Source organism: Vipera berus (genome assembly GCF_964194415.1).
Source record: "Vipera berus genome assembly, chromosome: 2".
Lineage (NCBI taxonomy): Eukaryota > Metazoa > Chordata > Lepidosauria > Squamata > Viperidae > Vipera > Vipera berus.
Genome location: NC_138203.1, coordinates 230583947 through 230606781, shown reverse-complemented (window position 1 = coordinate 230606781; position 22835 = coordinate 230583947). Strand labels below are relative to the sequence as shown.

Below are 22835 nucleotides of genomic sequence, written 5' to 3'. Positions count from 1 at the left end.
ATTTAAGAAGCGATATGGTCTCCTTACTTCTAAAAGTGAAATAAAACAGTCATATAGGGGATTGTGGGTTAACCCTATTGGCCAAAGGGCTTTCGGATTGGGATGCTGAGGGAAGGGTCCACCAAAGGCACTAGCCTCCAATGGCCTTTCAGACTGGGCAGCTTTGGCACATGCTGACCAAAACTGTTCAGTCTGAAAATCCTTTGGCTAGTCTAAAATCCACCTTCTTCCAAAGGACTGACCCACATGGTTTGAGGATAATAAATTGCCTTGTCAAGTTCAATCTTGTAACAGCTTTGATCAAGAGAGTCCTGTTATGTCCACAGCACAACATTCTTCATGAAAGTGAAGCTCAGTCATTACAAACAGGCCTAATAATCTTTATTATTTTGTAATAAAGGTGGAGATGATTCATGCTAAGTAAACAAAACCCTTTGCTGTATTAAAAGACAAACCTGGAGGGAGTATTTCTTCCCAACCCAAAATATTACAGGCTATTACCTTCAAAGCTTTTGAAAAGCATTTCCTTTTTCCTTTGAAGTCAGGCTGATAATTGCTTTATTGTACATGAGTAATATTTATTAATACAACAAATGAATTAAACAAATACTGCAGCCATGCAACATTTTGCACATATTGTTGGGAGTTCAGAGTCATCCTTTACAGTACTTATGTTAGCCAACAGAATAATTAATATTTTATATTATCATAATAAAATATGTACTATATTATATTTATAATAGCATCATAATGTATTGTAGTCAATTGTATGGCTTCTATTCTCCAGATTCTTGGCAGCTTGCAATTATATAAAAAAGTCCTACCACTGCTAGCCACCTAGCAGTGGAATATTCCACCCAATGATCCAGCAAAAAAGCAGTGCCCTTACAAATATCCTAATTTTTAACAGGGTGGAGGCCATCTGAACTGGGGGAGGCAAGCTGTTGCAAAGTAAGAGGAGTGCCACTTAGATGATTCTCTAAGACTCCTACAGTGCTACCTGTCCTCGTTGCAATGTACTGGCTGGGCGGATTGCTTTCGGAGCAGACAGTTTCAACTAATAGGTTTTGTAAACACCAATTAGGCCCGAAAGTCAACTTGCAACTAATAATGTATCCAAAGTGTAGGTGTTACTTTACTAAACTGATTAGCAGCAGTGAGCAGGTAGGCAGGCAACAGCATTTTGTGCCAACTGTAGTTCCCAGGTCCTCTTTAAGGACAGATATTGGGCAGAACGAATTGCAGAGGTCTAATTCCTCCAGGTGACAAGCACGTCAATCACTGTTGTGACTACTTCTTGGTCCAGGAAAAGTTGCAACTGGCAAACCTGACGGGATGGCTGAAGTTTTTCCTGATCACAGCCTCTACCTGCTGCCTTAGCAGGAGCTGTGTAGAAACTCCAGATAGTTCATCCGCTTATTCAGGGGATGTTTAAACCCATCCACAACAATAGATAGAATGCAGGTTTCTCTACGTACAGTAGTTCTAACTTCAACCTAAAGCTTTCAGTGACTCTGCATCTAGAACCTGGGCTGTGTCTGGGAAGCCAGAAAAGAAGGTTGAAACCAAATTTCCTATAACTCTTCCATTGTAATGCCCACCTCACTTCTAATATTTCCTGGGGCTGTCACTACTGTTATCCTTCTCCCAGTCTGCAGCCACCTCAATCCCTCTAGCTTCTCTCAACTTTCATCCCTGACATCCTTTCTAATAGCATTCCCCAAGTGGTCACTCTGATGTCTACTAAGAAGCTATGTGGACATCCTCTCACTAGTTATGCCCTCTACCTGCTCTTCTGACTGCTGGACACCCTAACCCTGGATTCTCTCTAGGGCAGCCCACTGTCTAGTTGTGATCTTCCTTCATTCCTGATTTCTTAATGATAAATTGAGTGGAGTCTTGTGATTTTTATTTTTATTTTTTGCATCGTGGTCCCAGAAGAGAGGAAGTTTTAGCTGGTTAAGAAGGGTTGTGCTTCTTTGGTTAAGAAGGGTGGTGCTTCTTCCCATAGCTGAGAGGGACTTTCATTTGAATGACAATAAGGAGGAAAAAATTAAACCATTCTTTGAATGGAAAGAATGCTCATGGGAAGCTGTAGCTTGTTAAAATCAACTACAAGCAATTAGCATTGTATTTGCTTTGGAGGGAGTGAAATTAAAGATGTCATTTCCTTGTTATGTGGAAATACTGGGCAAATACAGTTTGCCATATTGAAATGAGGAAATAAGCTGTGCTTGTTCTGCAAGGAAGAGCTACAGTTTATCAATCGTTTTGCTGAGTCACAGTGATGGTGCTTTAAAAGGCAGCCAAGCTTTAGAATTATGGCTAGAATTCCTTATTTCCTAAGATTTTCTTCACTATTTGACATTAATATATCATAACCTCTCTTTAAACATCCCTGGATATTTTAAGATGGGGTTGTAAGTGAGGAATAATTCATATTTCTGATTATTTCTTGATGCTCTTACTTCATTTCTTCACAAGTGCTCAGGGCTGTTTAACTGCAGCACTGCAAGGGGAGAAAGAAAAGAAAGAAAAATATTAATGTTAGCTATCCTAGGAGGGCTTGAATTTAGTTCTCAATAATCCCTGGGCAGAACTGAATTCAAATAAATGACCTCATGGGGCAACTTGTTTGAATCATTCATCATTAGGGATCCTTAACCTAACTGGGCATTTGCTATATAAATGCAATGTATTCGATAAAGCCAGGTAATTTTATTTCCCACTTGCCTAAATTGCATGAAATTGAATGAATGAAGTTCTACTTATGATTGATAGTGATGTTTCCTTTCACAATCCACTTCCTCTTTTAGAGTTATTTCTAAGATTGCAGATAATGGTAACATTCTATATAATAGAAAGGTGAATGAGCCTTTTAGCTCTCTATGCAAGTCCTTTTCAGTTCAATGAACAAACATCAAAATCTTAACCTAACTGGGCGTTTGCTATATAAATGCAATGTATTGTTTGCTTCCTTACGTCATTTGTTTGAATTATATCCTGCCTTTCATATTGGAATTCATGAAGAAAAGATTCTCCCATTTTCTCCTACAACAACCCTGTGAAGTAGTTTGGGCTGAAAGTCACCCACTGCGCATCTGCAGCTGAGATTAGACTACTGTTATCCCCTTTCCTGGTTCAACACCTATATGCTGTCATAACTCCCAGTACTGTGTATTAATTTATTAGATATTTATCCCACTTGTATTATTTTTATAAATAACTCAGGGCAGTGAATATACCTAATACTCCTTTCTCCTATTTTTCCCTCAACAACAACCCTGTGAGGTGGGTTGGACAGAGAAGAGTGACTGGCTCAAAAGTCACTCAGCTGGTTTTCATGCCTAAGGCAGGGCTAGAATTCACAGTCTCCTGGTTGTTAAGGCCAGCACCTTAAGAACTACATCAAACTAGCTCTAAGCATTGTATGTGCCTGTATGCATTTGTATGAGAACACCTTCTGATTAATGGCATTTCTTTCTTCTCTTCTTCTATGATTCCTCTCTCCTTCCCAAACAATCTTCTTTTGACTGTAACTGTTAGTTAGACAAACTATATGCAAGAATGTTTGAATAGATTTCTGCTCAAATGAGCTTGCTCAAGGCTGACTTTGTCACAAGAGCATATTTCCCCCAAACGAAAGCTACTAGCAACTCCTTGCCTGTCAAACTCCAGATGGCCACCAGATTAGAGGGAGAATTTTGTAGGTTTTTCTCCATTTCTTTGCTTCCATATAATTATTGCGGTCCAGATTTAGTAGCCCTTCCCAAAGGAGACAGGAAAAGTGGAATGATGTTTACATAGTTTGTCTAAGATGGATTAAGCACTAAAAAAACATTCTTTGGAATTTACTGAATTGGTATAAGGCTGTAAACTATAGGTTTATGTTATAGAGTTAAAATTATTTGTAAACTGGATTATTTCTATTATGCACTTGCTTGGTAAGACCAGAGACCCAGAGTAGTTTTTAAATAATTAAACAAGTTTATTGCAAGTTTACATGCAGTCTGAGCAAGTTTTTTTATTATTATTTGTAGCGGATAAGCACAATTTTGTGATTTAACCAAACCATTGCATTTACTTTTTGTATTTTTCCTTTTTTGGTAAATGGGTATTTATCAGCCTTCTAAGAAGAAAGAACAGGTATTCCAGCTTCATAACACTAAGCTACCCTGCATTATAGAAGTAACTCTGACACAAACCAGGGTTGAGGAGGGATATGAGGTGAGCAGTGGTGGGATTCAAATATGTGAACAAACGGTTCTCTGTGTGGGTGCCGCTTCCGCAAGTCCATTCTGGGCCTGGGCAACAAAAAATTAGCTACCAGTTCTGCCAAAGTGGTGCGAACCGGCTGAATCCCACCACTGGAGGTGAGTCATCCCTGGATGATAGGTGGTGGCAGCCAGAACTATGCAGGTCTTACCCTACAGCAGGAGAAAAATAACAGCAACAATATAACAGAGTTGGAAGGGACCTTGAAGGTCGTCTAATCTAATACCCTGCTCCAGCAGGTGATCCTGTACCATTCCAGACAAGTGGCTGTCCAATCTCTTCTTATAAACCTCCAATGATGGAGAACCCACAACTTCCAGTGGCAAGCTGTTCTACTGGCTAATTTTTCTCACTGTCATGAAATTTCTCCTTCGTTCTCCCATAGGTTAAGACTTCTAGCTTTCTATCCTGTTGGCTGAGCTCTTCTATTCCACCTTTCAGTAATTTAGGAGGCTAAATAGCGTCACCCTGTCTTTTCTTTTATATACAGCTATCGAGTATATTGTATGCTTGGAGATGGAGAGTTGTCTGAAGGCTCAGTTTGGGAAGCAATGGCCTTTGCTGGATTCTACAAACTGGATAATTTGACTGCTATTCTTGATATTAACCGGTTGGGACAAAGTGATCCTGCTCCTCTGCAGCATAATGTAGAAATCTACCAGAAACGTTGTGAATCCTTTGGGTACGTGGTCTTATAATACTTTAATGCGCTGTACTTTTTAAAAATCTGTATTTGGGCTGATAATTAGATACAGATTAATGAATACCAGAATGATCTTGGAAATAAAATGAAATAAATGCTGATAAAAATTCTTAAATATTTCATGGGGTTATTAGTGGTTTGTTGAATCTGAAAGGTATGGTAAGGATGGTATTTTATCTGACTGTCTTAACTGTTGACAGTCATGTCTTCCTGTTGCATTTTACAGTATTGGCACATTTATTGGCTTAGGCCCGGGATATTTACAGGACCGTCTGCTGCCAGGAACAACTTCCCATCGCCCTGTGCGCTCACACAGGGAGGGTCTCCTCAGGGTGCCGTCGGCCAGACAATGTCGGCTGGCGACCCCCAGGGGGAGGGCCTTCTCTGTCGGGGCGCCTGCCCTTTGGAATCAGCTCCCCCGAGAACTTCGGACGGCCCCAGATCTGCGGTCCTTTCGTCGCGACCTAAAGACATACCTTTTCCAACTGGCCGACCTGGACTGATGACGGGGGTTTTAATTTTGTTTTAATTTTTATTGGTTTTTTGTGGGGCTTTGTAAAATTTAATCTCTTTTAATATTTGTATTCATTGTTTTTATTGTTGTTTTATTGTTGTTAGCCGCCCTGAGTCCTTCGGGAGATAGGGCGGCATACAAGTCCCATAATTAAATTAAATTATAAAACAAAATTTATTGTGGTTAGCTGGGTCATGTGCACCCAGAGCAGGTCCAGTGCTCCTGCTTTGCTTTTTATCCTCTGAATATTTTGTAAGTGAAGGAATTGAGAAAAAGATTCACTTTTTCTTATCCCATGTTAGTTATAAGCTCTAATTTTAGATAATTTTTTTTTATTTTTTATTTTAATTCCATTTATATCCCGCCCTTCTCCGAAGACTCAGGGCGGCTTACAAGCTTAGCAGTAGCCTTCATTCTATGTATATGCCTGCTTATTAGGGCTTTCACACACACACACACAAGCGGCATTATTACAAAGTCAGCTTATTGCCCCCAACAATCTGGGTCCTCATTTTACCTACCTCGGAAGGATGGAAGGCTGAGTCAACCTTGAGCCTGGTGGGATGCGAACCTGCACTAATTGCAGGCAGCTGGTGTTACTTAAGGAGGCATTAGCCCACTGCTCCACCAAGGCTGAATTGTATGAATTCCCAATTCAGCTCTAACTGCTGCAGCAGATCTTCTTGGATCTACACCCAAAATGCATCTCAGATGCTGGGACTGTGTTCGTTCTAAAGCTGTGGTTGAATAAAGACCCCAAATTTCTGCTCCATACAAGAGCATTGTTGTAACCTTAGCCTTATAAACTTTGAGTAGTGGAGCTAGGGACCCTGGGTAACTATGGTTCTTTAGTTTGAGCAATAAATTCAAACGGGCTTTTGCTCTAAATGTACTTCGTTGATGATGGCAGGCCCAAGATCCATGTTAGTTTTGTTTGTTGATTTTTATGAAACAAGGCAACAACAAATCAATACTCTTCATCCATGAATGCCAAGGTAATTTAAGGCCTTTGATATGTCTAAAATGATTCTTTGGAATTTGATTATTTTGAACCTCATAACAATCCCATCAAACAGAAATCCGTACATATGTTTTGTATGTATAAATATGCACGTTTATATCTTTATACTTAACAAGCCATGTCAATAGGTATCGTATTTCAAAGTGTTTCTTTGGCTAGCTGGTATTAAGCCGCCCTGAGTCTTCGGAGAAGGGCGGGATATAAATGGAATTAAAATAAAAAAAATAAATAAAAATTTCTGGAAAGCTAATTGATTTGTTTGCCTTCTAGCTGGCACGCAATCATTGTGGATGGGCACAGTGTGGAGGAACTGTGCAAAGCTTTTGGTCAGACGAAACACCAGCCAACTGCAATTATTGCCAAGACCTTCAAAGGCAAAGGAATAGCAGGTAATTCCAAGCCTCAGGCTCCTCAGAACAGCTGCAACCACTATTTAAGGATTACAATTTTGTTTGATTTAATAAGAAGTTAATCATAATAAGTAATTCCATACATTCTTGTGTGTTTAGAGCACTTTGTGAATCTTATGTTGTAAAACATTTTTTGTGGATTACAATGTTCCCCCTAGACCAGATAAGGGTCTTAAGCAATATATTTAAGTTCAAGGTAAATGTGAGATTTAAATCAGGAATTTATACTTTTTAATTATAGTTTGTTGTAAATCAATCTGAGTTGTTTCCCTCCAATGAAAAGGGTTCAATCAACCAAACAAGAAATAGGCGGTTTCCTTCTGTAATTCCTACAAATCTTCCTGAACAGTTTGGTGAACATTTTGTAGAAATTTTATATACATGTGGCCATCAAGGGAATGGGGAGAAAGCACTTTTTCACTGAAGTCTGTGTATTGTGAGCATATCTGTACCGGTAGTCCCTCAATTTACGGCCATTCGCTTAACAATGCTTTGAATTAATGGTGGCCTCCAAAAAAGTCAGTTATGATTTAAATTTGAACTTATGATCCTCAGCCCACCATGGTCACGTGATTGTAATTTGGGTGCTTGGCAGCCAGCTTGCATTTACTACTGGTTGTAGTGTCCTGCAGTCACATGACCACAATTTGTTACTTTTTTGCAGGTACTGGGGGGGGGAAGTGATAAAAACTGCCATTGATTAAGCTGAAATTGCACTTAGAATCACACTCAACTTGAATTCACTTACAACTATAGTAAAAATGCTCATCAAATCAGACCTGGTCACTGATGATTGTCTTATGACTGCAACAACTTAGAATGGAAGTTCTGGTCCCAATTATGATCATAAGCCCAGCACTAACTCTGGTAGCCAAATTTGATCGATGATCTTATTATACAATTTTTTAAACCAAATATTAACACTTATATGAATCATCCTTTGGAATGGGTTATTTTAATGAAGGATTATTTTAATGAAGCTATAGTGCCAGAGTTGTTTGCTTTGGTTTTGGAGTTTTTTTTTATTCAAATCTTTATTGAAGCTACATATTGTCTCATGAGGGCTGGTATCGGAACATTTTAACTGAACACTCACTATTTGTATTTTCCATTGAACCTTAGCTGTAGTTGAACCTGTAGCTCAAAACCGTTTACTGTAGGTATTACGCTGTCAACATAAAATTGCCACAATGCTTGAATATCTCACCAATTTATTGGAGTAAGCTAAAATAGAATAAATATTTTAAGTGGTTTTGGACAATATTTTTGCTAGAAATGCTAAAGTACGTTACAAAAATGACAAGAATTCTACTATTATTATACTATTTACTATTATTTATTTAAAAGATGAATAAAATTACAATTTAGAATCAATCCAAGGATGAGGAAAAGAGAACAGTTAACTAGTATATGAAAATGTTGACTTCCATATTCCCATGTACCAGGAATATGCATGTGTGTTTGTGTGTGTGTGTGTGTGTGTGTATTCACAGCCGAATCAGGATATATGCAATTAATTACAGGAGGGCAGGGAGCGGATAGACCTACGATGCACTCAATGACCCAAGCATTAACATCTAAAAGGCTGTAAGAATGAGCGCCTCCAGATGCTAACTCACACTTTGATGGACCCAATTTGTCCTTGGATTCCCACGGCAGAGTTATTATTATTTTTTTTATTTTTTTTATTTTAATTCCATTTATATCCCGCCCTTCTCCGAAGACTCAGGGCGGCTTACAAGCTTAGCAGTAGCCTTCATTCTATGTATATGCCTGCTTATTAGGGCTTTCACACACACACCCAAGCGGCATTATTACAAAGTCAGCTTAATTGCCCCCAACAATCTGGGTCCTCATTTTACCTACCTCGGAAGGATGGAAGGCTGAGTCAACCTTGAGCCTGGTGGGATGCGAACCTGCACTAATTGCAGGCAGCTGGTGTTACTTAAGGAGGCATTAGCCCACTGCTCCACCAAGGCTGTTTGACTAACTGAACTCTCATCCCAATCCCCCCTCCCAGCACCAACTAATTATAAAAGCATAGAGAAAACGGCTGCATTTTCATCTGTTGTCAAAGCAAGAACATCCGATGTTAGCAGCATTGACAGAAATGTTTCATGCTTGCACATGAATATTTAATTGAAGAATTTGAAGAATTCTTGCCTGCCTATTCAGTTCCTTACTTATAAAATATCTAGAATATCATTCATTCTGTTAAGATTACTGATACGCTGACTAAATTAATTAGTATGGCCCATCCTTGTTCATGGAGTCAAGACTTGCAGGAAGTAAAAATGATGGGATGAGCTGCAGAAACTCATTACATAAAGAATATACTTTGAGGTATAAGGAGAATGAGAAAATGTATTTGGGATTGGAGAATGGTTTATCCAGCGGCAAAGCATTTCAATTACAACAATGAACTAGCTATGGCAGAGAATGGCTCAAAATCTGTATAATAATTCTACAGGGGTTGAAGATAAGGAAAACTGGCATGGCAAACCTCTTCCAAAAGACATGGCTGAGCAAATCATTGAGGAGATTAATGGCAAAATCCAGAACAAGAAAAAGCTTTCTCCAACTCTTCCACAAGATAATGCACCAGCTGTTAATATTAAAAATGTCAAGATGCCATCTCCACCAAACTACAAGATAGGAAATAAGGTACTATGATGTTTTCAAATATTATTAATAACAATAGACATTCAGGAGAGCAAAAAGGGGGTTCTTTTCCAAAGACTGCTTGGTTTATGGAGGATAGATTATGAGAATAAATGGTGTTCATTCAATAGTTTATAATCTTGTAGAATATTCTGGAATGCTTTCAGAAGCTTTTCCTCAGGAGATGCTGTTCTAATTGATTTTTTTATAGTAGCATAATTACCTATCCAGAACAACAAGAGTTACTCTGATGGGGCCAGGCAAGAATTTTTTAAAACAAATATTTTTCCCCTGATAATTATTCTCCTTTCTTGTTAAATGGCCAGTCCAGAATTCAAGAGTAAGGCCCCTGCAAGATAACCCAAATGGAAACCTCATAGATTTCACAAATAATGAGTAGTAGAGTGTGCTTAGGATAATTAAGTGAGATCCTCTCTGGTCAATATTTATGTAAAAAAAGTCTGAAAAATGCCCAAATCATCCATGAATAAATTTAGTGAGAAGTTCATGCAAGAGGTTGCCTAACTACCATCCCAAGTGTTAATAAAAGTGGAAATGTATAAGGATTTGAAAGGCTGTATCCTAATAAAATTCAAATACTAGTTTGTCATTTTTGGATCTCAGGAATCTTATTGTGGTTGATAAAATAATATGTGCCCCAATAGTCTCCTTCAATTGTTATTGCTGAGTTGAGAAGGTCCCAGCACGATGTGTCCAAGAGCTCTCTGGCTCCTCTCATAGAGCTCGTAGACATTCTTTGAACATCAGCATGAAGGTTGCTGCAGTCCATTGCTTTGTTTGGAAATGTGCCAGCTGTCCCCAAAACAATAAAGGTTAGAAATAATAGAGAATCTCTGCAGGAGAGAGTATACTAGATGGGCGGCTGCAACATTGGAATAAATTGGTACTTTATCATTGAGTGTGTCTCCTTTGTGTATTATACCAGTGACATGGATCAGCCACTTAAGGCAGATTAATCCTGCCTCAATTTTTTTTAATCAGTGCTTTTATGAAATAGCGTGCTGCTTGTAAGCAGAATATCATGCCTCATTGAGCCATGCCTCTAATTAGAGGCATAGAAATAATTTTATGAGAATACATATCACAAGGATATGAAATTTTCAAAACAATTTTGTAGATATTGCCTAGACATGCCAGAATATATTTGGGGTCACCAAATGCTAAATATTTGAAAAGCTTCCTAAAATCAGTGCCATAGAAACCTGTAGTTGTTAGCTGCGAAGTCGTGTCCGACCCATCGCGACCCTATGGACAACATTCCTCCAGGCCTTCCTGTCTTCTACCATCTTCTGGAGTCCATTTAAGCTCACGCCTACTGCTTCAGTGACTCCATCCAGCCACCTCATTCTCTGTCGTCCCCTTCTTCTATTGCCCTCGATCTTTCCCAGCATTAGGCTCTTCTCCAGTGAGTCCTTCCTTCTCATTAGGTGGCCAAAGTATTTGAGTTTTAGCTTCAGGATCTGGCCTTCTAAAGAGCAGTCAGGATTGATCTCCTCTAGGACTGACCGGTTTGATCGCCTTGCAGTCCAAGGGACTCGCAGGAGTCTTCTCCAGCACCATAGTTCAAAGGCCTCAATTCTTTGGCGCTCAGCCTTTCTTATGGTCCAACTTTCACTGCCATACATTGCAACTGGGAAGACCATAGCCTTGACTATACGCACTTTTGTTGACAGGGTGATGTCTCTGCTTTTTAGTGTGCTGTCTAGATTTGCCATGGCTTTCCTCCCCAGGAGCAAGCGTCTTTTAATTTCTTGGCTACAGTCCCCATCTGCAGTGATCTTGGAGCCCAGGAAAACAAAATCTGTCACTACCTCCATTTCTTCCCCATCTATTTGCCAGGAATTGAGAGGGCCAGTTGCCATGATCTTGGTTTTCTTAATGTTAAGTTTCAACCCAAGTTTTGCACTCTCCTTCTTCACCCGCAACAAGAGGCTCTTTAGTTCTTCTTCACTTTCTGCCATTAGAGTGGTATCATCTGCGTATCTTAGGTTGTTGATATTTCTTCCGGCAATCTTAATTCCAACTTTTGATTCATCTAGCCCTGCCTTTCTCATGATGTGCTCTGCATATAAGTTAAATAGGCAGGGCGACAGTATACAGCCTTGCCGGACTCCTTTCCCAATTTTGAACCAATCAGTGGTTCCGTGTCCAGTTCTCACTGTTGCTTCTTGACCCGCATATAGGTTTCTCAAGAGACAAATAAGATGGTCTGGTACTCCCATCTCTTTAAGAACTTGCCAGAGTTTGTTATGATCCACACAATCAAAGGCTTTAGCATAGTCAATGAAGCAGAAGTAGATGTTTTTCTGGAACTCCCTAGCTTTCTCCATGATCCAGCGTATGTTGGCAATTTGATCTCTAGTTCCTCTGCCTCTTCGAAATCCTGCCTGTACTTCTGGTAGTTCTCGATCCACATACTGCTGAAGTCTAGCTTGTAGGATTTTAAGCATGACTTTACTAGCATGAGAAATGAGTGCAATGGTGCGATAGTTTGAACATTCTTTGGCACTGCCTTTCTTTGGAATTGGAATGTAAACTGATCTTTTCCAATCCTGTGGCCACTGTTGAGTTTTCCAAATTTGCTGGCAAATTGAGTGTAGCACTTTTACTGCACTGTCTTTTAAGATTTTGAATAGCTCAGCTGGAATACTGTCACCTCCACTAGCTTTGTTGTTGCTCAGCTTTTCTAAGGCCCACTTCACCTCACATTCTAGGATGTCTGGCTCGAGGTCAGTGACCACATCATTGTGATTATCTGGGACGTTAAGCTCATTCTTGTATAGTTCTTCTGTGTAATTTTGCCACCTCTTCTTAATCTCTTCTGCCTCTGTTAGGTCCCTGCCATTTTGGTCCTTTATCATGCCCATTTTTGCATGAAACGTTCCCTTCATCTCTCCAATTGTCTTGAAAAGATCTCTGGTCCTCCCTATTCTATTGTTTTCTTCTATTTCTTTGCACTGTTCATTTAAGAAGGCATTCTTATCTCTTCTAGCTATTCTCTGGAATTCTGCATTCAATTGGGCATATCTATGTTTTTCTCCCTTGCCTTTCGCTTCCCTCCTTTCCTCAGCTATTTGCAAAGCTTCCTCAGACAGCCATTTTGCTTTCTTGCATTTCTTTTTCTTTGGGATAGTTTTGGTTGCTACCTGTTGTACAATGTCGCGAACCTCTGTCCATAGTTCTTCAGGCACTCTGTCTATCAGATCTAATTCCTTAAATCTATTTGTCACCTCTACTGTATATTCAACAGGGATATGATTTAATTCATACCTGACTGGCCTAGTGCTTTTCCCTACTTTCTTCAGTTTAAGCCTAAACTTTGCAAGGAGAAGCTCATGGTCTGAGCCACAGTCAGCTCCTGGTCTTGTTTTTACCGACTGTATAGAGCTTCTCCATCTTTGGCTGCAGAAGAAACCTGTAGTAGACCTTCCTATTCTGTAACGTGAAAAAAAAATACTTCAGAGTTTCTTTCTAAACTGCTCAGGGAAATAGTGATCATTTGGATTTTTTTTAATCGCTAAAATATTTGATTTTCAAGAATATGGAGTATTTTAAAATGGTTCATCTTTGTTTGCTTCGCAGTTTGCAACCCGCAAAGCTTATGGTGTGGCTCTTGCCAAACTAGGCCATGCCTGCAACCGTGTGGTTGCTTTGGATGGAGACACGAAGAATTCTACTTTCTCTGAGCTGTTCAAAAAGGAACATCCCAGCCGTTTCATTGAGTGTTACATTGCTGAGCAAAACATGGTATGTTCTTGTGCTGCATATAGATTGTGACATGAACAAAATAAATTGATTTGTTAGTGCTAACCACCATCATTACTGTATCTTTGTCATGATATGTGGTGGGCGGTGTATTGTTTTAACTCCTTTTACATTGGGTTTTTTTATGGTTTGTAAGCCACCTAGGAAGGGACGCGGTGGCTCAATGGGTTAGGACGCTGAGCTTGTCAATCAGAAGGTCGGCAGTTTGGCGGGTCAAATCCCGAGTGCCATGTAACAGAGTGAGCGCCTGTTACTCGTCCCAGCTTCTGCCAACCTAGCAGTTCAAAAGCACGTAAAAATGCAAGTAGAAAAATAGGGACCACTACGGTGGGAAGGTAACAGCGTTCCGTGCGCCTTTGGCGTCTAGTCATGCCGGCCACATGACCACGGAGACGTCCTCGGACAAGCGCTGGCTCTTCGGCTTTGAAACGGAGATGAGCACCGGCCCCTAGAGTCGGAAACGACTAGCACGCCTGTGCGGGGGAACCTTTACCTTTACCTTAAGCCACCTAGAGTCTTTGAAAGTGAGTGGACGGTCAGATAAATTCTCTAAATACATAAAAATGATCCCCTTTCAGAAATATCTGGAATTGAGAGATGCAGTATAGCAAACAGTGATGAACCTGGTTTAAAGTCCTAACAGATGGGTCACATATTTCCTAATATTATAATTCTCACATTCTCCCCTTCTTATCTTCTGTTTCCCTCCCATCCTTTTTTTACAGCATGTTTCCCTTCCCTCAAGCCTTGGATAATCTATCACTTTTTTACTAGTTCCCAGATTGCATGGACCTTAAGCTGTTGTTTGTTGTTCAGCAGCCACATTTATTTCAACCAAGTTAAAGCATCTTATGTAAACAAAATTAAAATAGGAAAAACAGCTTTGGCTGCAGAGACAATAAGTATGGACATGGGCATGAAGTTTCCTTCATCCAAACTTTGACAATGCCTGATAGTGATGAGAAAGAAATTAAACATGGAAGGAGAAGGTCATAGCTAAGCTGGGGTTCTGTAAGTTACAGCCGCTGGATAGGAATAGATGGGAACAGCAGATATTTCCGTTTAATTTAATCTAAATCCACTTTTCTTCCAGAACCTCAGTTCAATGTATACAGAACTCTTTCCTTTATTTTTTCCCCCAAAGCAACAATTCTGAGATATCAATCAGAACAGGAACACCTCTATCATAGTCCAGAATAATGAAATATTACTTTCTATTAATTCATTGTATGGATCACTACATATTGTGCTAAAGACTGGTGAATTTCTCAAAGCCAAAGGATCCGTCATTTCCTCTGTTGCACACCAATTTCATTATTCAAAAGTGTATGAAGTTAAATTGTTTTGATTACATTTACCATACTTATTTTTTAAATGTTAGGCTGACAGAGATATGGAAAAAAAAAGTTCGTTATTTGGAGCAATTGATGTTCTTAGAAGTGGAGATCATCTTCTTTAATTAGGCTATTTCCACAGTAGTTTGGGGTTGCTGCTTATAAAGAGAAAGTTCTCTCACAGAACTCAGTTTGAAACCTTCTGTTTATACCTCAGTGAAAATGTTTTTATTGGCAGAAAATCCCACCATAATATTAAATCTAGGCCAAATGTTATGTTGTTTCTACTACTACATTCTTTTTTCCCTTTCTTTTTATTTTGCATAGTAGTTGTTCTTTCAATAAGGTACTTCAAAGGTATGATGAAATGAATCGTAATAAACAAAACTGTCTTTTTACAATATTTTTTCCCCAAAGGCGCCCCCCCCCCTTTGATTACAAGTGAAAATCCAGGATAGAATAGTAAGTCCCGTTGAGGAGGTGTGACAATGTTGATCATTCTTTGGAGGGTTTTTTTTTTTAAAAAAAAAGCTGGAAGTGATGGGGCCTGACAAGGAATTTGTAGGAATGGAATCACTATAGAAAAAGCCCTCTCTCTTGTATTAATTAGTTTAACAGAAAAATGAAATGGCTCTTCTCGTGTTAATTTTAATCTTAAAAATGTTACATTGGTGCAGAAGATATGGAGTCCTGAGATTAACGCCTCACTCATCCCTAAAGCACAGCAACCTGTGTCTTAGCCTAATCTATCTAATGGGCTTACCTTAAGAATGAAATCGATAAGGAGAAACAGCCTCTAGACACCTCCATGTTTTTTTCAGGAAACAGCAGGACATCAACGTAACAATCTAAAGACTGAGCATTTCTCAAAACATGTCAAGTGCCAGGATGACTTTAGTTATTTTCGTTCTCCATTTTGCAGGTGAGCGTTGCAGTTGGTTGTGCCTGCCGTGACAGAAACATTGTCTTTGCTAGCACCTTTGCCACATTTTTCACCAGGGCCTATGATCAGATACGTATGGCAGCCATTTCTGAGAGCAACATTAATCTTTGTGGATCTCACTGTGGCGTATCCATTGGTAAGTATCTTATATATATTTTTTTCACCAGACTGTTTGTAGTCCTCCAAGGAACTAAGAGTTATTGCATTTACATACCTATTTCTAAAAAGTGAACACACTTGAGAGCATCTTGGTAAACATGCCAAACCCAGTGTGGTGCAATCTGACATCGAGTTGCAAGAGGGAGAGATTGTTCCCCACCTTGAGTCCTTGGTATGCAGGAAGAGGTCCAGGAGGGATACTCCCTAAACCTTCACAGCATATATGTAACAGCTATGTAGAGCAGGGGTCCCTGACCCCCGGTCCACAGAACAATGCCGTTCGGAGCTGGGCCGCAGAAATGGTGGGGGTGTGGATATGCTCGCAAAGCTGTATTTGTGAAAGTGGCACACACACACACACACACACAAAACCATCCCCTCTTTTCCCCGCCACTGTAGCAGCCGGTCCACTGAGCCAGAAAGATTGGAGACTGCTGATGTAGAATGTGCTTTAGTCCGGCAAGATTCCTGTCTATGGATGAATGGCAATAAAGAAATTATTCTGAGCAATTTATGGAGTTGTTCTTGGTTTCTTGTGCCTGACATTAGTCTTAGCAGACTGTACTGTATAGTAAGGACTTCAGGCTGATCTGCCTCTTACATCTTACCTCTTACCTCCTTAGGAAGGTAATCTGCAACTTAATGCCAGATTTTACCACACCCACAGAATAATTATCGTTTTTTAATCACTTTTCAAGTTTTGAAAAATAATTAATGAGTGTCTTTTAAAGAGCAAATCCACTACACACAGCCCCTATTTCCTTCCAATAACAAATATCGTTAAGGGCCATATTATGTTTGTTCTAGCAATCTAATTTCACTGAAGTTCTAAAGCAGCTTTCCCTAATCTGTGCATGCTCAGGAAGTATGATCTTTGTCTTCCTGAATTTCCAGCAGTAATTGGGAATTCTGGGATTTGAAATCCACACATTTGGTAATTGGGAAAAGCTGCCTTATAGAAAAAAACAAATGCCCCAGTCAATATGGTGCTAAATCCCCAGACATCCATCTCCATTGCCCGAAGGCCAACTCTGCTAAATAGAAGGCTTTGTGATTATAACTGTTACCCTTTATGGGTCAGACAAAGCTCTAGGACAGGGGTAGGCAACCTTGGCTCTTTTATGACTCATGGACTTCAACTCCCAGCTATGCTGACTCAGGAATTCTGGGAGTTGAAGTCCACAAGTCATAAAAGAGCCAAGGTTGCCTAGTTCCCAAGCAGAGCATGTGTTCTGTGGAATCTACTTCTACAGAACATCTACATCTCACTCTGTGAAAGGCACTGGCTCTTACATTAGCAGTATTTTTTAAAAAAAACCTGTCTGGAGCAAGATGGAGAACATCTGCATGCTTGGCTTTTTCTTCTTTCTTTTGCCTTGAATTAAGGACAGTGCCTTAAAGTAGCAGCACACTGAATGTTTCCACTCACACTGCTGCATCTCAAGATTATGTATGTATCTGAAGGGCTCCTACTCTTTGGAAGAAAGACTTGGAGAATTGATGGCTTGTGTAACCCTTTGCCTGAAGTCCCCCTTTTAAAATGACATCTTTTAGACTTGTTTCCCCATAAGCCACCCACGCATGAATTACGAACCGTGTGCTGGAGTTCGTAATTGTATTGAAAAATGTTCCAGCTGGTGCTGGTAGTACTGTTTAGTTTCTGACCGTTTTACCATTGTTTTAATATGTGGGAAAGACTGACTGTACCCAAGAAAAATGAAACAGCAAGTTGAGATTTTGAAAACACCCTTTTCATTTTATGTTGTTTAGATAACATCATTTTGTTGTATCTGACAAACTCGGTCAGCCAACCAGTTTCAGCCTCATCTCAAAATAATTTTGAACAGCACAGATCCTCTGTAGCTTGTGCAAAGTATTTATTCCTGTAATGGTTTCAACATTTCCAACTAGTTAAATTTTCCACATAGGAAACCATATTTATTTCAGAAATATAATCTCAAACTTCAAAGCTAAGAAAAACCTCTTGTCTTTGTGATTTTTAAACCCTGCAGATGAAGAACAATTGTGGAGTTTTCTCAATAGACAACAGTGACTTTCCATTCACTGAATAACTATTCATTTTTGATATAAATTTTTACTGTATATAGAAAGTGGCACTTGCTTGTTTAAATCTCCTATGGCATCTTAAAGAAACAAGCAGTGTTACTAAGTAATTTAATCAAGTGGAAAATGAGGGGGGGGGGGGAAACCTTGCCAAGATTTATTCTTAATTTCTTCAACAGCAACCAAATCATAGATTAACTTTTCAAAATGATCTCCCTGGAGGGAAATGGCATATGAAGAGACTGTGTCATTTCTTGCTATGTATATACATAGCAAGATTTTACTTGTTGATTTGAGAGCCAATTCTGTCTAATATGTCAATTTTGCTTTGATTTTGATGTTTCCTATAAATTATCTCAAGGGACGCGGTGGCTCAGTGGGTTAGGACGCTGAGCTTGTCGATCAGAAGGTCGGCAGTTTGGCGGGTTGAATCCCGAGTGCCGCGTAACAGAGTGAGCGCCTGTTACTCGTCCCAGCTTCTGCCAACCTAGCAGTTCGAAAGCAGGTAAAAATGCAAGTAGAAAAATAGGGACCACTACGGTGGGAAGGTAACAGCGTTCTGTGCGCCTTTGGCGTCTAGTCATGCCAGCCACATGACCACGGAGACGTCCTCGGACAAGCGCTGGCTCTTCGGCTTTGAAATGGAGATGAGCACCGGCCCCTAGAGTCGGAAACGACTAGCACGCATGTGCGGGGGAACCTTTACCTTTACTTTATAAATTATCTCAGTGGGATGCTCTGATGGATTTCTTAATACTTCACTCCAATTATGTTTATTTTATTCTTTGCTTGTGTGCATGATGTTCATATACACGCTACTTCTTACTTCCTTTTTTTCACCACTGCGCTTGCTTCAATGTTTGCTTTATTACTGCTACCTTATCCTTGATTTTACTTTTTAACCCAGGTTTTCTTTCTTTTTAGTTTACCTCTATCTTCTTTCTTTGCTATTTAGAGGGTTCCAAGTTTAAGGACAAGATGGAAGGTGGTCTGTGAGTGTGTTATATTTATTTTGGATAATTTTTTTTTGTTTTAAGAAGTACACAGAAAAAGGCATTTGTTCAATTTTAAGGTTACATCTTCTTTGAACTTTCTCTTTCTAGGTGAAGATGGGCCTTCACAGATGGGACTGGAGGATCTATCCCTGTTCCGAGCCATTCCTAATTCAACTGTATTTTATCCTAGTGATGCTGTAGCCACTGAAAAGGCAGTAGAATTGGCTGCAAATAGAAAGGTCAGGCACTCTTACTTTCTTTTCTTTAAGGAAAGTATGAACAACATTTCGTTGAATCTCACTCTCAACCAGTATTGCCAAAACTGGGGAAGCAACTTTTGGAGGTTTTCCTACCCATTACAAATTCTTGTTTAAAATTCTTTAAGCAGTAAGGAAAAGTTACTGAGTTTACGTTTTAATGGATTGAAAAGAAAACTAAATCTGCCAGAATATCAGCTGAACATCTTCTTGAAGGTTAAAAGAGTTCAGCCTTCTGGATGCCAATTACTGGGAATCAGTCAAAATGTATTTGGAAAACTTTGCTACTATTGTTTTCATTTCCTGGAAGCAACCCTATTCACGAATTTGAGCCTGTGTACATTAACTACAGAGAACCTTTAGATCACTCTCATCATGCAAGAACAATCTGTCTAATGCATGTATATGCAGTATCTCTGTATAAGCTTAACTTGATATTTCCTTCTCTTTATAATGCATCCTTCTGTTCATTTGGAAGCAACCCATTTCCTCTTCTTGATTCATTGTAATTAATCTGGAAGTTTTTGAATTAAACAGAGAAATTAGTTTATATGTCACACTTAGTACAACACAATTTGAAGTTTGTTCAAGAACCTGGGTGGTTCCATGTTTTGGCATCAAGGGTGACTGATTAATTGAAAAAGTCCTACTTTTTTTAGTGTTTCAAGAAGAGAAGTGGGTGAAAGGATGGAGGAGACAGAGAAAAAGCTTATTCTATCCTATCTGCTTAAGCTGAGATGTGATCCCCTGAATGTAATTCTTGTGTGGATAAAGCTGTGGTCCGTTGTGCTCGTACCATTAAGGTGTTTTTAAAAGGATAGCATAAAAACATAACGTTTCACATTTTCATTTATATCTCATTTTGGAGCAACTCTTTAAACAATTGTAGCAGTTTTTATGCCATAGCAACAGTTAACCCCATATTGATATATATATTGTAAATTATATAAGATCTCTTTTTAAGTGGCTGCACAGATTTCCTTGAAGAATATTCTCAGGGTACTGAGTTTTTATGTTTGAGTTCAGTATGATAATCCTGGAGATCCTCTGAATTTAAATTCTCTATCTGTATTTGAAAAGACTATATGAGTCTTTTCTGAAAGTGAATTTTTCTATGGATTCAGATAAGAGTATTACAACTAAGAAGTACACTTAATGAAAAATCACGATTGTATCCCCATTTTAATTAGCTTTTAATTTTAATTTTGAGGGTTAAATTCGTAGTTTGCAATTGGCTTTAAAGTTCACACTGTGTTCATTTTAAAAACAGGGCATATGCTTCATAAGAACTAGTCGCCCAGAAAATGCTGTAATTTATGACAGTGGTGAAGACTTCCAAGTTGGACAAGCCAAGGTGAGTGATTTCAAAAGTTACTGAAAGAAATGAACTACAAGAATGTCATTATTGTGTCTTTAATTGCAGCGCTAACAATCTCTGCAACAAATTACCTAAACATACAATATATCTGATTTTAGTTTCAATGTTGTTCTTGTCAGGTGGTGCTCAAGAGTAAGGAGGACCAGGTTACTGTCATTGGGGCAGGAGTGACTCTGCATGAAGCAATAGCTGCAGCAGAACAACTTAAAAAAGGTGACTATAGTGAACTATCTTGGAAAATTTTGAATTTCAGGCATCATATAGAAAACAAAGAGTTATAAAATACGACTGCTATATGGATGAATGCAAGAGGATAGCAAGGAGTTAAACTTTTTCTGAATGACTTTGCTCCTATCTAGTGGTTATCCACATTTTTGCAGCCAAATATGATGTCTCTAAAGCAAAAAGGGAAATAGCAAGTTGTCCTAGACCTAGTGTAATGCAATTATTAGTGTTTATCTTGGAATCTGGATAATGACTTCAGATCCAGGTTCCTCCTTAGCTATTTGTAGACCTTGTGTGGCATTAAAAGTCCCCAAGTCTTAACTATTAGCAGAATAGATTTGTGTGATGTCATTCTTTCCCTTCTATTTTTTGAAAGTTTGTTTTACACCATCCTATGATTGAACTCATATTAATAAGTGTATTTCCTTTTAACATCAATTTGTAAATTGTAAACATTTTGTTTCAAATTTAGGCCATCGTGCTTAGCAGGGTGGCAGACTGTATTAATGCTTCATGCACCACTCCATTTGTGACTAAAATCATGAAACAATGTCCTGGAGTATGCAAACCTATAAAAACACATGATCTGCAGTCACAGTTAGATCAGAATTGTTGAAGCTGTATGATGTCATACTGGGAAATTTGAAAGAGTCAGTCCTCATTATGCCATTTATATATAAGGACAAATACTCTCAATCTACACATAACAAAAATTTTGAAACATAGACCAGGTACCATTATACCTTTTTTTGCAGACAACTTGTTTAAGAATAGGAGATTGGGTTCACGGTAGAAGGGTGCCAAAATTTAAATATTTTGACATTTGCCAACATTGAAAAATCTATGTCACTATCCAAATTAAATGAGTTTACAAACTATAGTATTAGGAAAGCATTTTTTTAAAAAAAAACAAGCCAATACAGGAATCCACAGTACTTGACATTAATAAAGTGGGTGTGTTGTCATCCCCCAAATGCTGTCTGGAAAAGCTTTGTTTTTATTAGCTGTGGAAGATCATTAGGACTGGTACTGATCTGACTTCAGGAAAAAGTTGTTCTTTCACATGGAGGATCCAATAGAAAAACATTGTCTGCAACTCTCTTGTCAGGCACAGTGCTCAAAATGGCCAATTAAATTGGGACTTTCTCATCTGATTTTGTGTCGTATAAACAATCCCTGGACAAAGTGGTAACATGAAAGTTGGAGAGATGTGAGAATTGGAAGATACGAATATTCTCTTTCAAAAGGCTGGAGAAATACAGATCTGATTTATATACTTGAAAGATATAGAAACATAAATACATTTAAGATTATTCTGGGTATTCAGTACTTCCCTAAGATCTCATAATTAATGCACTAAAACCAGTTGTGGTTGAATGTTTGCATTTTTTGGGGGGTGGAAAAGGAAGTTTCTTGATTTGCAGTTTGTGAGGCACGTATTGCATTACATAACTGTATTTTTATTTCTCATTCACAGAAAAAATTACTATCAGAGTGATCGACCCATTCACTATAAAACCTCTGGATTCAGAAACTATACTTAAAAGTGCAAGAGAAACAAAAGGCAGAATTATCACAGTGGAGGACCATTACCCTGAAGGTAGGCTGGAAGGTGACGAAGGAGTCTCTTCACTATTCAAATGCGTTGCATAATCAATGTCCAGTCCCTCTTCTACCACTCTGCATCAAGGCTGGGGTGTTTTTTGTTTTTTTTTTATTTGCCTGAGACAGAAGGTGCTGCTGTCCTCGAAGGAAAGAATACAGGTGGTCCTCGACTTACAACAACAGTTGAACCCAAACAATTCTGTGGCTAACTGAAACATTTGTTAAGCGAGTTTTGCCGCATTTTGCAATCTATCTTGCCACAGTTATTAAGTGAATCACTGCACTTGATGATAAGTTAGTAACGTGCTTGTTAAGTAAATCTGGCTTCCCCACTGACTTCATTTGTCAGAAGGTCGCAAAAGGGGATCACGTGACATCCCCCCCCAGAACCTTGCAACCGTCATAACCAGTTCAGTTGCCAAGTGCTGCAATTGTTGCAAGAGTGAAGAGACACTTTTTTCATGCCATTGTGACTTTGAACGGTCACTCAGCAAACTGTTGTAAG

The 22835-nt window shown here is 39.0% G+C and overlaps 1 protein-coding gene across 1 annotated transcript in view; it reads left to right on the top strand.

Annotated features, from left to right (window-relative positions):
- The window catches only part of TKT (transketolase), a 33868-nt gene that overhangs the window by 10131 nt on the left and 902 nt on the right, over positions 1–22835 (top strand). The window contains exons 5-13 of the mRNA XM_081315905.1: positions 4766–4957; positions 6784–6902; positions 9394–9587; positions 13188–13352; positions 15627–15783; positions 18974–19104; positions 20393–20476; positions 20620–20713; positions 22203–22325. Of these exons, the coding sequence (XP_081172031.1) occupies positions 4766–4957; positions 6784–6902; positions 9394–9587; positions 13188–13352; positions 15627–15783; positions 18974–19104; positions 20393–20476; positions 20620–20713; positions 22203–22325 (1259 nt within the window). The remainder of the gene's footprint in view (positions 1–4765; positions 4958–6783; positions 6903–9393; positions 9588–13187; positions 13353–15626; positions 15784–18973; positions 19105–20392; positions 20477–20619; positions 20714–22202; positions 22326–22835) is intronic.